Source organism: Petromyzon marinus, chromosome 4 (assembly GCF_048934315.1).
Source record: "Petromyzon marinus isolate PM22_M1 ecotype Great Lakes invasive population chromosome 4, UKy_Petmar_22M1.pri1.0, whole genome shotgun sequence".
NCBI classification, from domain to species: domain Eukaryota; kingdom Metazoa; phylum Chordata; class Hyperoartia; order Petromyzontiformes; family Petromyzontidae; genus Petromyzon; species Petromyzon marinus.
The window spans coordinates 8,841,858-8,856,641 of record NC_133670.1 but is presented as its reverse complement, the minus strand read 5'-3'; the positions used below and the strand labels follow the sequence as shown (position 1 = coordinate 8,856,641).

Here is a 14,784-nt window from a genome sequence, read left to right as displayed (position 1 = left end):
TGAGAATAAAATAATAAATTGATAAAATAAAATAACACAATAATATTCTCACGACGTTTCGGCCACAACACAAGCGGCCTTCATCAGGTGAAGGGGGCGAGACTGTCTGGTAGGACAGCGCTGTCCTACCAGACAGTCTCGCCCCCTACCAGACAGTCTCGCCCCCTTCACCTGATGAAGGCCGCTTGTGTTGTGGCCGAAACGTCGTGAGAATATTATTGTGTTATTTTATTTTATCAATTTATTATTTTATTCTCATTCTACGTGACTCTACCGAAAGAACCAAAGAAGATGGACCAGAACTTTCTTTGATCTCGCTCTGTGTTGTAGGGTGGGGGGGAGGGTGGCTGTACGTATGTCCGTGTGTGTGTGTGTCATTTATTAAGACATCTTTTCATCCATGGAACGCAGTTGCCCCCCCCCCCCCCCTGCAATAAAAAGAGTCATTTCCATCGCTATCTCGTGCTGACAAAGACGATTGGGAGGCACTTTTCCTATGGAACACAGTTTATCTTGGTTGTGTAAGTTTGACCTATTTCGCCTCATCCCTTCTCGATAACCCTCGGTTTAATACTGCATAAATATTATTTGGTTTATGTTTCCTAAGATTTGTGATTTAACATTGTCATCACCACGTATTTTTTTAGGGTTTATTAATTTCGACCCCCCGTCTGTATCCAGGGATCGGTGTTGTTATGCTTGAGTTATTATTATTTTAATTTTTTTGATGTTCTGAGTTTTAGAGTTAAGTTTATTGACTGTTGGAATTCATATTCCTTGGTTTTTGTAAGGTCACGTAGATGGCAAGAGGTAATAGAATTTAAGGTGAATAACATTAGTATTAATATGACATGTATGAGAAGTGATAACCCACTAGGGAGATTATAGTCTGGTGTTGTTTTTTTATCGTAGTGAGTGTGTGGACAGTCTATGATGTCGACTCATTTGTTGCTAAGTTCTGAACTTCAACCGTTGTATTAATAGCAACGAAAGGGAAAATTATTTTAGAATTTGCCTGTGAGTGGCGCCTGGTTGTCTGTGTTCTCAAAAAGGGGGTCTTTGAAGTCCTGTAGAGTTCCCCTCGAGTCTCATTAGTAATTCCCCCCCCCCCCTTTTCCTCTTTGTTTTGGGTTTTATTACTTTTATGGCCTATCTCCGGAGGCCTGTTGTGTGTGAGAATGGCGGCTGCTGTGAGGGGAGGGGGTTGTTCACCTCACTCCCTCTTGCCCCAAGTGATACCACGATTGAAAAATAAATATTGGCAAAATCCTTATTAATATCAAAAACAAAAATTGAAAAAGGCCTATATATACAACAGTGGTACTTGATATCACTGCAGCAGTGCATAATCAACTGTGGTAGTACCTGCTATCACTGCAGCAGTGCATAGCGACTGTTATGGTACCTTTCACTCCAGCAGTGCCTACCGTGGTGGTACCTGCTATCATTGCAGCAGTACATACCGACTTTGGTGGAACCTGTTATCACTGCAGCAGTGCATACTGAATGCGGTCGGACCTGCATAACTGCAGCAGTGCATAATCAACTGTGGTGGTATCTGCTATCACTGCAGCAGTGCATACCAACTGTGGTGATACCTGCCATCACTGCAGCAGTGCATACTGACTGTGGTGGTACCTGATATCACTGCAGCAGTGCATACCGACTGTGGTGGTACCTGCTTTCACTACAGCACACTACAGCAATGCATACCAACTGTGGTGGTACCTTCTTTAACTACAGCATTACATACCGACTGTGGTGGATCCTGCTATCAGTACAGCAGTGCATACAGACTGTGGTGATACCTGCTTTCACTACAGCAGTCCTTACTGACTGTGGTGGTACCTGCTTTCACTACAACAGTGCATACTGAATGTGGTGGAACCTGCTTTCACTACAGTAGTGCATACCGACTGTGGTGGTACCTGCTATCACTACAGCAGTGCATACCAACTGTGGTGGTACCTGCTTTCACTACAGCAGCGCATACCGAATGTGGTGGAACCTGCTTTCACTACAGTAGTGCATACCGACTGTGGTGGTACCTGCTATCACTACAGCAGTATATACCGACTGTGGTGGTATCTGCTTTCACTCCAGCAGTGCATACCAACTGTGGTGGTATGCTTTCATGACAGCAGTGCATACTGACTGTGGTGGTACCTGTTTTACAGCAGTTCATACCGACTGTGGTGGTATCTGCTATCACTACAGCAGTGCATACCCACTGTGATGGTACCTGCTATCACTACAGTAGTACATGATGACTCGTAAGCAGTATATATCGACTCTATAGCACAAAGTACTAACTTGACAGAGTGCCATCGTGAGGCCTAGTCCCGTGCAGAGCCCCAGGCCTCGCCTAGATTGCCCAGCCGGCCGAGGTGGCACCTTGGCAAATTGGGTGCTGGGCCGCTACCCCTCCCCACCATCCCCCCACCCGCTCTACAATAAAGTATCCAATCTCTATAATATTAGTATCTACCGACCCTATAGTAGTGTAGTGATGGTAGCATCACTACTGTGTACACACACACACACACACGTGTGACGTCACTATGCGGGGGCGCGTCACGACCACGCGGGTCTACACACACACGACGTCATCCCGGCTGGAGGCGGGAATGACGTCAGGGCTGGTTTTGGACTCGGGAGGCCACGAGGGTGGCGCGAGGTCATGGCACTCTCTGTGACCCCGGCTGGACACGTGACTGGACCCCAGTGGGAGCCGGGGGCCTAGGGGGCACCTTGGGGGGGCACGTGGACAGCAGGGGTCTTCGCGAGGGTTCTCAAACGGAGGCGTGGCCGGGGCCCGGGCACGCCGAGGCCCATATAAGCAGCCTCCTCACAAGGTTCGAGGCTGCCCGTATCAAGAATGAAGATGCATCGTGAAGACGCCAAGAAGAGATCCGTGTGTAGGTCCCAGCCGGAGGACTCTAGGATAGCGGTAGACGTGTAAGTAAGTCCCGCCAAGACAGGAGGCTGTACCTCCCTAGGGTATCTGAGAAGTGTGTGTTAGCTAGAGTAAGTCGGTGGTCACCACCCTATGCGTAATGTAAGAGTTAACTGTTGTGTTCATTCATAAATAAATGTTGCCTCCCAAGAATTTGTGTGTGCACCTAATTCGAATCCACTACATTTGGTGTCAGAAGTGGCTAACGTTAGGTGTTATCCTAGTCAATATATTATGTGCACGATTACTACAACTTACCTGGTCGCTTTCACACGACAAGGAGGTGGGAAGATCATCTTCGGGGCAGCCCCGGGGTTCTGCAGCCTCGGTGAAGGAGGGAGATGGCGCTGCAGGCGGGGCAGCAGGATGCACATCACGTCGCTGCTTCGCCGCCATTGAGAGAGAGAGCGCCGGAGCTGGAGGAGAGAGGACGCCGCCGCTGCTGCGGGTGCCTGGGCGGGAAATTTGCACACGCATAGTGCACGCGCGGCCGCCATCTTGGCGGCCGGTCGGGATGCGGTTCCTGCCAAAACGCCGTTCCTGCCATTTTCAACACCTTTGGAGGGAGATCTTCAGCCATCTTGGTGGCATCCTGTCGCAAGAGGATGCCGTGCTCACCATCCAAGATTCTTCAAGTTCCACCCTGCCATTTTCCGTTCCTCACAGCCTCTAAGGCGAGTCGTGACACAATGCACCCGGCCCTAAAAACACACCTCACCCATCTTGCGTGTGCCGGGATGCGATTGCTTTTTTTTACTTTTACTCGCTGGGTTGCGGAGCGTGTTAGTTCGGTTGTGTGCGTGGCAGATTGACGCGGCGCCCGTGTGAGTGTCTGCTTTGTAACAGTGTTGTTAATTACGGCGTCGAGATCGTTATCTTGATGGGGCTGTTAATGATTAATTGGGTTGTGTCGAGTGTCCCGAGGCCCTTTAATGTCCCGTGGGTTGCCGTGTTATTGGGTCGCAGTGTGACATCGGTTTATTTTTGTTGTTGTTGTGATTGCGATGTGCCACATTTGTTAACGATGTGTTGATTGTATGGGGCTTTTCTCGAGATCGCGATGTGTGGACTGTACGTTCTGCATAGACTGTCTCTCTGTACAGATACGGGATGTAAGCTGTATTGTTGTGACCATTGGGTATTCAGGATCGTCACAAATTGTTCGTACCTGTTCGACATTGAATCAATTCAGTGGGGTATCCTAATTCAAATTGTATGTGTTGTGATGGTGTTAAATTACGATTGTGTGGGGGATGACTGCCTTGGGTTTTGGCTCTGCCGTCATTGGTATGGAGCACTTAAATTGCGATGGTGACATGCTGCCAGTGATTTGGAATTGTGGTGCTGGCTGTCGAAAATCTTGGGGCGCAGATCCTGACCGGGATGGCCCAGTGAGTGTTACGTGTCTAACACGAGAGTTGTGGTCCCGTCATGCTATGGCTGACGGCTTGACCTGACAGCCCGGAGATTGAGACACTCCGTGGCATGTCTAGCCTAGTGGACAGTTCGCTCATATGGCTCAGAGAGTGTGGTCCCGTCATGCTATGGCTGATGGCTTGACCTGACGGCCCGGAGGTTGAGACCCTCCGTGGTGCATCTGGAGCTGTAGGCTCGCCCTGGCGGCCCGGAGATCGAGACACTTCGAGACGCGTCTGAGACAGTGAGCCAGAGGCTCAGGGAGCTTGTGGTGAGTTGCTCTCTCGGCTCGGTTGGTACAGCTGATTGCTGCAATGCGAGTCCTGGAAAGAGGTGTTCTTGTGTCTTCTCAGCTCGGTTGGGACAGCTGATTGCTGCAACGCGAGTCTTGAAGAGATACTGGTTTAAATTTCCCCCGCTACAGCCGATACGTGCGACAAACTGCGGCGACACGCAGAGGCGTCGGAGGGTGTAAACATGGGATATGGATTGTCTGTTGTGATTCCCAAAGGAGTACACTGGGATGCAAGTGCAGGGAGAACCGCGGAGATATGCGGGTGCACGGGGATTGCGGAATTGCCGTTCGAGCATGCAGCCGCCATTTTGTGTGAGCGCGGGAAACCACAGGGGATGCGGTTCGTGCATGCGGCCGCCATTTTGTAGTGCACGGGTATTTGTGTGAACCATTTCTGGGCAAGAGCAGGCATTTTTTCGTGCCACGTCGATTTAACATTTTTTAAATGAAAAATTTAGATACTGAGGCAACCCTGAAGTGTGACTTCTTTGCCCAGTACATGGGTCAACCTGGAAGCATGACCTCCTTGACCCGGGATATTGTACAACATCCAACGTTGTACCTTTGGGTGCAGCATACTGGCTCGACCTTGAAGCGTGACTTCCTTGAGCCAGTATATGGGTCGACCCTGAAGTGCGACTTCTCGACCTGGGATGTAGGGAGATGTCCGGAATGTTAGGAGGTAGTTTCTTCTTGTCACAGGATTCCTGCACCTGCCGCCCTTGGAGTCGCCGGTTCTGCTGACCGGATGTGGACTTGAAGGGGAGAGTGGAGCGCCCGTACGTCACTCCTGCTCATCCTGTTGCCCAACTCCTGGGGAGGGGCCTTTTTCAAGTTCCCCCACGACCTCCAGAGAGAGCGTGCTCGCCTCCCCTGTGGGCTCGGCCACGCGAACTCGTTTGAAGACTGGCCGCTGTCCATGACCCTCACACCTTGTTGATTGCCTACACCGTTGTCAAACAGCCACATTCATATGTTGGTGCGTGCATAAAAATTCACACGGATGGGCTGTGCTGAGGGATAAGGGGGTTGACCAGTTCTTTTGGTGTACATGTGGTTGTTGTTGGTTCCCCTCATTCCATACATTCTTCCCTTCCCCCCTCTCGGTGTGTGTACATATGTTTCTCGTGGTAATTATTATCGGTCGCCGGTTATTTATTAACGTTGTTGTTGGAGGCACACTGTGTTTTTCTTCTGTATTGTCACAGCAAAGACGGCTGTTTTTTTACATGGGGGAGTGTGATGTAGTGATGGTAGCATCACTACTGTGTACACACGCACACGTGTGACGTCACTATGCGGGGGAGCGTCACGACCACGCGGGTCTACACACACACATGACGTCATCCCGGCTGGAGGCGGGAATGACGTCAGGGCCGGTTCTGGACTCGGGAGGTCACGAGGGTGGTGTGAGGTCGTGGCACTCTCTGTGACCCCGGCTGGACACATGACTAGACCCCAGTGGGGGCCGGGGGCCTAGGGGGCACCTCGGGGGGGCACGTGGACAGCAGGGGGGCTTTGAGAGGGAGGTGTGGCCAGGGCGGGGCCCGGGCACGCCGAGGCCCATATAAGCAGCCTCCTCACGAGGTTCGAGGCTGCCCGTATCAAGAATGAAGATGCATCGTGAAGACGCCAAGAAGAGATCCTTGTGTAGGTCCCAGCCGGAGGACTCTAGGATAGTGGTAGATGTGTAAGTAAGTCCCGCCAAGACAGGAGGCTGTACCTCCTTAGGTTAGCAAGAGATTTGTGTGTAGGTCCCAGCTGGAGGACTCTAGGATAGTGGTAGACGTGTAAGTCCTGCCAAGACAGGAGGCTGTACCTCCCTAGAGTATCTGAGAAGTTGTGTGTTAGCTAGAGTAAGTTGGTGTCACCACCCTATGCGTAATGTAAGAGTTAACTGTTGTGTTCATTAATAAATAAGTGTTGCCTGCCAAGAAATTATGTGTGCACCTAATTCGAATCCACTACAGTAGTAAGGGCACACATTGGGGTGGGGGGGGGAGAAGAGGACATGATACCTTTAAAAAATTACCTCAGCGTAGTGTTTTTTATTTGCATTTTTAACGCAAAAGATAATTTCCCCCCCCCCCCTCCCAACGAAGACGTCTGCATTGCTAGGGGCAATCCCTGGTCAGCTTTGTCGCGCATGCGCAAATGCGTGCTTTGGCGCCCGCTGAGCAGCGCAAGGAAATAAATATTAATAAATAGCACTAAATAGTTAATTTAACTACTTGAAAGTTTACGGAATAGCGCTGGCTCACCACGGGCCTTATCGCGTGGTACTGGGTATTTTTTTGAAAAGTAAACCCCACGGTTCACAAGCCAAATCCTTCACAAGTTTCGTCCACACACAGACACATGGACAGACAGATAGACAAAAAAATGCCTTTTATAGGTAAGATGTACTCTTTACAAGGCGTAAAGCAGTGGCACAGTAGTTGGCCTACTGCACTCTGGACCCAGCTACCTAATTTGAATAAATGTCACAGCCGACATAATTTCCGAGTGAGATTTAACTGGTTCTGGGTCACCAGCTTCATCAATCCGTACTGACATGTCATGGAAGGGCCCTTCACCCAGCAATGCATTGACAAGTGAGTTAAAATTATTAGTTATTCTTACGACTGTAATCTCAAAAGGAATGTTGTTTTCACAGCCAAAAACTATTTATTAGAATTGATTTCCTGTTGATGCTCTTTTTAAATTTGCCATGGGTATTTAACCCCCTATGAGATTATATCATAATTCTAAAAGGCCTTTGAGGGATATTATTAACATATAAAATATAGTCATTGACAATTTTTCATGTGTTAAGAATTTCACTGAATATTTTTCCGTTTTATAAACATTAGATGGATCCAATTCCAATTGAACCAAATGGTGTAACTCTAATAATCACCAGTGTCCCTGGTTATGTTATTGAAAATCAAAGACGTGTATGAAATACAAGAATTTTCTTCCACTGACACTTGAACACACACAGTGATAACGACAGTGCACAGGGCATGTGTGCACAAACATTACACACAAAAACTAAAATAATCCCTTAATAAAAGTTGAAGTGGACTTCCCATGCATGGTGATGTTAGGAGTTGCTTACTCTACTTAAGCAAGCATTTTGATGACACGTACGGCCCTTGTCCATTCTCTGTTGGACGAGGGCCTCCCCACATCCGGTTCGTGGGGGTTAATTAGAGCACAATTCACCACACGGCTCGGTGTGGATGGTGAAGGCGCCGAGGAGAGATGTAGAAGCATTGAAGGACAGCACAACAACGCATATTGCTGTACTGCCTTCTACTGCCCACATTGTAACCCCACCAGCCAAGCACATGCTAGTCGTCAGCCATCTCCAAGTACTATTCAGCCACAAACCTGACTTAGCTTAAAAGACCTTTGACTTGGTCAAAGGCCATCACGATTCAGGTCACAACCATTTCATATATTAGCTGCGATTTGGAAGTCACCTCATTCACGATATTTTCGTCATCATTTACGAAGTCCGGGAAGTAAACTGCTGGGTCCCAGGGGTCATTCTGGTTGTAAATGCTGGTGCTGTACCGCTCCGTCTCCTTGTATTTTGTCACTGCCATCTGGTATCTATTTGAGGAAGAAAATATATCTGAGAAGCATAAAATGTACTACAAGACAAAAGAAAATATGTTAAATCTTCCTGAGAATCAATACAATGAGTGCCATTTTGTGGGAAATTAACTGTGGTCTTCCTTTGGAAAGACTGGTTCCAGTTCCAATAATGGACAACTTTGTCGGTAAGATAAGGCATTGGTACGGTGGCACAGTGGGTAACACCCATGGCTAAATTCAGTGGCAAGTGACAGCAGAACATGAGGTCCTGGGTCGTCATGTGTCACCAACCCACACTGAGGAGTGTGGGTGGCGAATGGTGAACTAACCCCCATATGACCACCGAGTGTGGGGAGACCTTCATCCAGCAGTGGACGGACAAAGGGCTGTAGATGGTTATAAATGTGTTTTAGCAAAGGTAATCTATTCCTCTGGTATAAGTAATACTGTACGGCTTATTACGAATAATACTTGACTCACCTGCTCCATGCAACAGCTTTCTCTTCTTCGTAATCCTCAGGCAGAAGTGGCTTGCCATGGCTTGTGAGCTGTATCCGATACCCCCGTGGATGACCCCACTTGTTTTTAGATTTAGAGTTCACAAACACAAGATAAGGCAGCTGGGAGTCATATTTAAATGCCGCCTCAGTTTCAGTCCTCTTGAGGCTATGGTGAAGCGTGGGCTGCATCTTGGTGCGTCCTGTTTCCCATGGAATGGGAATGTTCTCCATTTGTAGAGACGCCGTCTGAAAGTTATTTTCAGTCCCTGTCGACATAATACAAGTGAAGGTTTAATATTGTACAAGTATATCACAAAGCATGAAGTGTTTTAGATGGCTACATATGCATGTTTAACTTCTTTTGACTGCAACACAAGCAATCATCACCAGGTGTGAAAACCACAGCAAGAAAATTTGAAAAAAGTGGCGTTTTTTTAACGTTAGCACCACGGAGAGCGATTTGGCAGTTATTCAGATGGACGAGTCCATCTATGTTCGGAAAAGAGGAGGGGGGAGACAAAAATAATGAATGCGGTCTGAAAGCCACCGTAAGCGTGAACAATCAATTAAGAACCGAAATGGTTTATCAAATCCTTCCAATGATTGCTAAGCCATAATCCATCTTCTCGGTTGAAATTGTCTCTGTGTTTGTATATGTGGATAACCTCATGAACGAATCTCTTATGATAGCCAGATGACTTGCAGAGAACCTCTGTCTTGAAGAAGTAAATGTCATGTGAGCCTACTGAATTATAACAGTGATCTGCCACGGCCAAGGTGTTGGTCCTACCGTGTATTAGGTCTGCATTGTGTTCACGGATGCGGTCCGAGACATGTCGTTTGGTTTGGTTCTTTCACATTGTTTGGTTTGGTTCTTTCACATTGTGCGTAGTCAACCATGCTAATTGGAGGTACAAGGAGAAGGACGACGAACTAAACACAAAAAGCGGGTCTGGTTTGTTGTCCTTCCCTTGCACCTCTGATTATGGAGGTTATTGCAGTGGCACGGTGGCCAACTTTGTTTTGCCTCGCAGCAAGGACCCTCGGTTTGATTCGGGATTTGGCATCTTCGTCGATGGCGTTTGATATGTTCTTCACCTGTTCTGCATCTGTTCCCCCCCGGGTTATCCAGTGTACTCGCATAGCGAAAAGCATACAATGGAAATGGTGATGGCCAAACATCCCAAATGCATGAACCTACTGAAAATGTCAGTGTGGATTTTCCAGGTAAATAAGTAACTGTTGGAATGCCCGTCTTCGAAAAATTAGATTGCACCACTGACAACTTGGCAGGAAACACCAGGCAACTGAATGCTATTTCATCCAGTCTTGCAGAAGATTTGTTTTTTTCTGATGGAACCCAGTCACCAATGGCTGATGAATAAGGATTTGGCTACACAACATATAAACAATCTGATTGTTTAAATAAAGCTAATTATTTACAGCTAATTTCTTTTGAACTGCGTTTTACGTTTAGTTTGTTATCCTTTCCCCACACCTCCAATTATCACGGTTGGCTAGATATTGTGCAAAAGTTCAATGTACATACTAATGTTTAAGAAATAAATGTATAATGTAATTAAATGTCACTATCATCAGCCATGACATATCCACTGCTGGATGAAGATCTTCCAATGTTGTTTCCATCTTGCGATGCCATAATCCATCTCACTTACAGGCATGTTTCCTCCTTCGGCTGTCACCAATCTTATTTAACAGCCATCACCCTCGCGAGTGATATACGTTGCCAAAGCTCAGTTCATTTTCTGAATGTTCAATTTGACGTTTTCAATTCTCACCATGCTTATTTGCATCATTGTCAGTTTTTGTTCAACCATTTTGTCAGTGTCCATGTTTATGATTTGTATCTAATAGGTGTTATGCACCGATTTAAAGCTTTCATATTTGCACGCATTTGTCTGATGATTTTAATTATTACATCTAATTTCCAAACTCTTTATTACATTATTTTGATCTCAGTCTGCCTTCAGTCATGGACATAGATATTGCCTACTCAACTTTTTCCCATTGTGTTCCCCCTGAAATTATTTTCTTGCGTTCATACTTTGCACATGACATGTTTAAATTACTTAAGTAGAAATATGTATTTATATATAGATTTAATTTATTGAATTGCAATAAGAAAACACGGAATGTTCAAAATGTATACTAATAAGACCCACTGGAATAAAAAAGAAGCACTTTTAAGAGTCTCCCATACATATTAACAAAGTCCCTTGTATTCTTGGTTCTTTCAGTAAAGTCACGTAGAAGGGAAACAATATAATAATAAAAATATAAACATCATTTTATTGTTTCCCTTCTACGTGACTTTACCGAAAGAACCAAGAATATGAATCCCTGCAGTCACGAAAGCTTTAAATCAAAAGTCCTTTGTATTAATATTTCACTTTACAGTATATTATTGCAATAGAAAATGTGTAAAAATGTATTCCATTGCAGGATAATTAAAGTTCCATAAACAAATATGACTCTGTGATAAGTCCATTAAAGTGTAAAGGCCTGTGGTGCATGCACAAGGGCCCTGGGGCGCCAGCCGGAACAATGCGTCCGCATTGGCATGTCTTGTCCCCTTGCGATGCACCACTTGGTACGTGTACTCTTGCAGGCGCTCTATCCACCTGGCCAGCTGGCCCGAAGGCTGGTCGATGAGGAGCGAATACTGCAAGGCCGCGTGGTCAGTGCGGGCTGTAAATTTGCGACCATACAGGTAGGGTCGAAATTGCTGCACGAAGTGGACCACCGCCAAGAGCTCCCTATGTTTGACGCAGTAGCGCTGCTGCGCTGATGACAGCATGCGACTGCCGTAGGCGATGACCACCTCCCAACCCTGCTGGATTTGTGACAAAACGCTGCCTATGCCCACATCGCTGGCGTCCGTGTCTAGAATAAAGAGGAGGCCAAAATCCGAAAAGGCCAATGGTGGTGCATCTGTCAGACGCGAGCGCAGCTGCTGGAATGCCTCCTCCTCCAGAGGTCCCCAATAAAACCTCTGGTTCTTCGCCATCAACACGTGCAAGGGCTTCGCAATGGTTGCGAAGTTGGGTACGAACCACGGACACGAAGCCCACAAACCTGCGTACCTCTGAAACCAGCATCTGGCCATCTTTTCCGGGTCTGTAGCCACTCCAGACTCACTGACGACGTGGCCCAAGTAGTGTTCCGACGACCGCATAAGGTGGCACTTCAACGGCTTGAGCTTCAAGTTCACATTCCGGATCCACATGAATATCTGACGCAATCGGCCAATGTGTTCATCAAATAATCGGCTGAAGACAATGACGTCGCCCAGGTAAATTAGGGACGTATCCCATTGGAGGCCTGCTAAGGCCAACTCCATTAAGCATTGGAACGTCGTCGGTGCAGTCTGGAGGCCCATAGGCAGGTTTTTTAACTCGAACAGGCCCTGCGGTGTCTGGAATGCTGTTTTAGGCCGAGAGTTCGAGTCCAGTGGGACCTGCTAGAAACCAAATAATAAATCGAGTGTACTGAAAAATTTTGCTCCTGCCAGTGCATAAAGTGAGATGTTAATACGTGGTAGGGGATATGCGTCGGCAAGCGTGACGGCATTGAGGCGGCGGAAGTCCACGCAGAATCTCAGTGACCCGTCTGGCTTCTTGACTATGACCACCGGTGCCCCCAGGGCTGAACATGTCAGAGAACTCCTGCACTAATGAATGCAGCTGGTACTTCTGGTCGGGCGCAAATCCGGCTCAGGCCCCGCCAGCTGGTCCATCCACGAGTCATTCCCTCTGTCCTCGGACTGGCTGATGCTTCCAACCAACTCTGGCCCCATCCCGGGGGCTCCTAGTGACAAGGGACTAACGTGGGCCAGAACCGTTTCTGCCTGCACCGTCGCTGCTCTGTTCGAGGTGTTCAGCACTTGAATGAACAGATGCTGGTTCCCCTGGACAATAATTTCGTCCCCCACCAGTGCATGGCGGTCCGTGGCCGCTGACGCCGGAGACACCAGGATGGGTGAGTCTGGCCGGGTTGTCACGAGGGTGGACCGATATCGCAGCGGTATCAGCATCGGGGCTGCTGGGGGAATGGAGACAGACTCACTGACCAGAGCCTACACGTGGGGTACACCCCGGCCAGCCTCCTCTGCCTTTAGGAAATGCAGATGTGTTCCCTGGACTTCCACCCGCCCATTGGCCAGATCAATTTTCATAGGCATTTGCCTCAGAAAGTCCGTCCCCAACAGGCAGGGCACGGGCAGCATTGCGGAGACGAGTATGGGTCCTGCTACCGAAATCTGTATCAGGGCTTCAATCTGGCCCAGGAAGCCCATACTCCCTCCATTTGCTGCGACTTGATGGAAACTAAAGGCCGTTTTCTATCCGGCAGCATCTCGTGCATGGTCCTCGAGATGATCGTGGCATATGCCCCCATGTCAACCGAGATGTGTGCCGACACTCCCGCGACTGCACCGACCAGGACCGAGGTTCCCGACGCGGCCGCTACCACCCGCCTTGCCAGCTTCCTCCATTGTGTGGCTGAGTCCTGCCACTGACCAGGCGGCGGCTCACTATTCTGTGGTGTATGGCGAGGTGACGGGGGATGGATGTGAACGGGCCGAAGATGGGGTTCCCTCCTTTGGGGTGTGTCGCAGCAGGGTGAATGCGCCCTTGTTACCTGGGGTGGGCTCCCCACTGGGGTGCGGGCTGGGCTCCCCGTGTGGTGCGAAGTGACCCCCCTTTATGACATGGGATGAGCCCCCCTTGTGGTGTGGGACGGCCCCCCCATTGTAGTGGGGAGTGGCGATTGGGGGGTGGGACTTCCCGTGAGCCCTTCCCCTCCCCCCTCCCCTTCCTTTGTTCGCCGGGGCATGGGCCCCCTTTATGATGTGGCCCTTCCGGTCCTGTCTTGCTCCGCCGCATTGCGAGGGTGAGGCGGTGTGCAAGACTGCTCCATGGCGCACCGGCGATTGCGTGTGCTGCCTCAGCCCCAGGGCCATTGCCGCTGGCAACTCGTCGGCTTTGCAGTTAAATAGCGACGTCACTCCCAGCCGTGACGTCACCCCAGGCCGTGACGCCACCCCCAGCTGTGACGCCATCCCCGGCTGTGACGCCATCCCCGGCCGCGACGTCACTTCCAGCCCCGAGGCAACTTCCGGCCGTGACGTCACCCCCGACCGTGACGCCACTTCCGTCCGCGACGTCACGTCCGCCCATGACTCGATTCCCGTCCCCGTCACGGTCCCTGGCCCGGTCAAGGTTCCCGGCCCCGGCCCCGTCACGGTCCCCAGCCCCATCATGGTCGCCGGCTCCGTCGCGGTCCCTGGCCCTGTTGCAATCCCCGGTCTCGTCGCGATCCCTGGCCCCCGACTAGGATGGTGGAGCCCGGGAGGGATGGCATCACTCGCCTGGTTCCTGTCAGTGTTCGGCCCCAGTGGGTTCCAGGTGAAGTTGGCTGTCTCCGGCTCCGTGTGGCACCCCCTCGCCACATGCCCCTCTTGACCGCAACGGTGGCAAACCCACGGAGCATTTCATTGGGGTGGCTCAGCGCGGTGTTGTAGAGGCAGCTGCCAGCGGCGTGGCGGCTGGTCGCGCCCCTGGTTTCTCTGCTCCGCCAGCTCCCAGATCGCCATGTAGACCTCCCGCAGTGATGGCTCCAGCTCAGACACTCGAGGTCCGTTCCCAACTGCCACGTAGGCAGCCTGCAGCGATGGTGCAAGTTCGGCGATTGGCATCGCTGGTCCCAGTAGCGCCGCGGTAATGGCCCAGGTGCTCCCCCCGCCGCGCCAGCCACCTGGCTCATGGGTAGTGCCCGGCCCATGACATGTTCATGGGCTTGTAGGATCCGGGCGGCCCACAGCGAGGTACGTTCCTCCGGCGTCACCACTGGCATTGTGATGCCGGCGCAGCAAGCGTAGGCGATGAGGTGCTCAACCACGAGGTTCTTGAGCACCTCGTCAGCCAGGTTAGGGAAAGCCCTCCTCGCCAACACGAGCAGCGCACCCCTGTAGGCTAAAGGGGACTCTCTAGCCCTCGCTGGCGGTCCTGGAA

General features: G+C 49.8%; 1 protein-coding gene across 2 annotated transcripts in view; it reads right to left on the bottom strand.

The window, feature by feature from the left end:
• The window catches only part of LOC116938773 (diamine oxidase [copper-containing]-like), a 42,147-nt gene that overhangs the window by 6,034 nt on the left and 21,329 nt on the right, over positions 1 to 14,784 (bottom strand). For both annotated transcript variants that reach the window (XM_032946387.2, XM_076055801.1), the window contains exons 3-4: positions 8,733 to 9,018; positions 8,135 to 8,267 (exon numbers count right to left, since the gene is read on the bottom strand). In XM_032946387.2, the coding sequence (XP_032802278.2) occupies positions 8,135 to 8,267; positions 8,733 to 9,018 (419 nt within the window). The remainder of the gene's footprint in view (positions 1 to 8,134; positions 8,268 to 8,732; positions 9,019 to 14,784) is intronic.